A 2197-nucleotide genomic window follows, 5' to 3' on the forward strand; every position below is an offset into this window, starting at 1 on the left:
TTTTTTCTTTCTCCTTCTTCCACTCGGTTTATTATCTTTTTTTTTTTTTCTTCCTCCTTCTTCCACCTCGAGGAGCTCTGGAGCCGCCTCGCGCGCCTCCGCGCTGAGAACCCGAGCTCGCCGCGCGGCTTGGCGGCGCCGCCCACCTCTCCGTGCTCCTCCCCCACGACTCCGACTGGCTCCGGGCCGAGTCCGCATCCCTCCATCTTCGTCTCGCGTTGGCGCGCCGACGGAAAAGGAGGAGGAAGAAGGAGGCCGCAGTGGAGCTTGTCGTCGAGCAGGGAGGCGGCGGAGCGGGCCTCGCCGCGGCGGCAGAGGGTTTGGGCAAGGGCGCGGTAGGAGGAGGGGTCGGGGGAGAGGCCGAGGCGGGGGAGGCGGGCTCGTCGCCGGCGACGTCGCCGGAGTGGGCGAGGGCGACGTCGCCGGGGTTGGGGGGTGGCATTTCCGCCTCCGCTGCTCTCTGGGAAAAGAAATAAAAAAAAAGAACGAGAGAAAAAAAAAAGAGGAAAGAGAAAAAGGTATAAGGGTATTTTGGTCAGTTTGCTGAAAAATCGGACTGAATCTGCAAAAACGAAAAAGGTGGCCCACTTTTGCAAAAGCCCAAAATAAGTGAATTTTTTATGCAAATTGGCCTATAATCAATAATGTTGATGGGGCATTTCGTTTGGCGTAAAACAAATGGAAAAATTATTTTCGGCTTGAAAAATATTTTTTCTTTTGTTTGGTTTGTGTCGGATGTTGGCGCTAACCATTAATTCCAAAAGCTCAAGTTGTTAGAAAGATACAACCAAGTTATTTAAAGCGTACATATACAACACTTACAGGTCTCGCCTCACGCTATTTCGAACATGACTCGGCCACATGGCAGGATGTTGATCCATTTAAAAGCCAACAATCTCCTCTCCAGCACCTGGACACGTCATTTCGAACATGATTCGGCCCAACATGGCCTCCCGCCCCTATTTCGAATATGACTCGGCACAATATAGCCTAGGGCAAGATGTTGGCCCATTTAAAAGCCAACAAAACAAATTCGTGACCTTCGGCTCTGATACCACTTGTCGGATCGTTGGCGCTAACCATTAATCCCAAAAGCTCGAGTTGTTATAAAGATACAACCAATTCATTTAAAATGTAAAAGTACAGTGCCCACGGGTCTCGATTGTGACTCGGTCAAACTAGCCTCACACCGCTTCGAACATGACTCGGCCCATCCAACCTCATGCCATTTCGAACATGATTCGACCCAACATGACCTCCCGCCACATAGTAGAATGCTGGCTCATTTAAGCCAACAGTTTGATGTGAAAATATTCTCCGTAAAAATTAAAGTTTTCATTTTTCTTTATTTTTCAGCGAAAAATAAAAATTCAAACTGCGTAAACTTTTTTTCATTCATCTTTTTTACCAATCCAAATAAATATATATATTTTTTCTTTCAACCAAATAAATATTAATAAAAAATTATTATTATTTTTATATATTAAATACTATAAAACGTAAAAGAAATTTGTACAAAAAAAGAAATTAGTACAAAAATTTTATTTTTTACAGTTAATCTACGCGTTTCCCCAATTTCGTTTCCCGAGTCTCAAACTTGGATCACTTTTGATGGCGGAGAAAATAGATAAGGTTCCTCCAAATTCCCCTCTCCCTCCAACGTCTCTCTCTCTCTCTCTCTCTCTCTCTCTCTCTCTCTCTCTCTCTCTCTACCCCTCTCATGGCCCAAACCCTACTCTACTACTGAGAATGCGATCAAACCCTAATCCTAGAATCTCTATACCCGCTCCAATTTGTGGCTTCTGAGCGGGGAAGAGCCCCTCGTCGTCATCTTCGTCATCTTCCTCGGCGAAGTTTGGAGCAGCATTATCCATGGCGAGAGTCACGGATTTCGCCTTCAATCCCCCTCCTTCCTTGCCCCCCACCACTCCCGCGCCGCATAGGGCGAAACCCGCGGTCTCCCGTTCTTCGTTCTTTGTCCGATTCCCCAAGAAGCCGATTCGAGAGGGTAGGGTTTTTCCGGCGACCAAGGTGGCCGTGGTGGCGCGGTACGGCGGAGGCGGCGGAGGGTACCGGCCGGGGGGAGGCTACGGAGAGTCGAGGCGGCCGCAGGGGGATGCTCGCGTGGCCGACCCCGACTACGATCCCGCGCTCGATCTCGATAGGGTTAAGTATGTGGCGTTTATCTTTGTTATTG

The 2197-nt window shown here is 48.5% G+C and overlaps 1 protein-coding gene across 1 annotated transcript; it reads left to right on the forward strand.

The window, feature by feature from the left end:
• Window positions 1-1602: 1602 nt before the first annotated feature.
• Window positions 1603-2171, forward strand: LOC109703883 (the record flags this gene model as incomplete). The annotated part of the gene is given in 1 exon segment (XM_020224609.1): window positions 1603-2171. A coding segment is annotated over 1 exon segment (299 nt), but the record flags the coding sequence as incomplete, so codon positions are not given.
• Between the last annotated feature and the right edge of the window lie 26 nt (window positions 2172-2197).

This window comes from Ananas comosus, unplaced genomic scaffold, assembly GCF_001540865.1.
Source record: "Ananas comosus cultivar F153 unplaced genomic scaffold, ASM154086v1, whole genome shotgun sequence".
NCBI lineage: Eukaryota > Viridiplantae > Streptophyta > Magnoliopsida > Poales > Bromeliaceae > Ananas > Ananas comosus.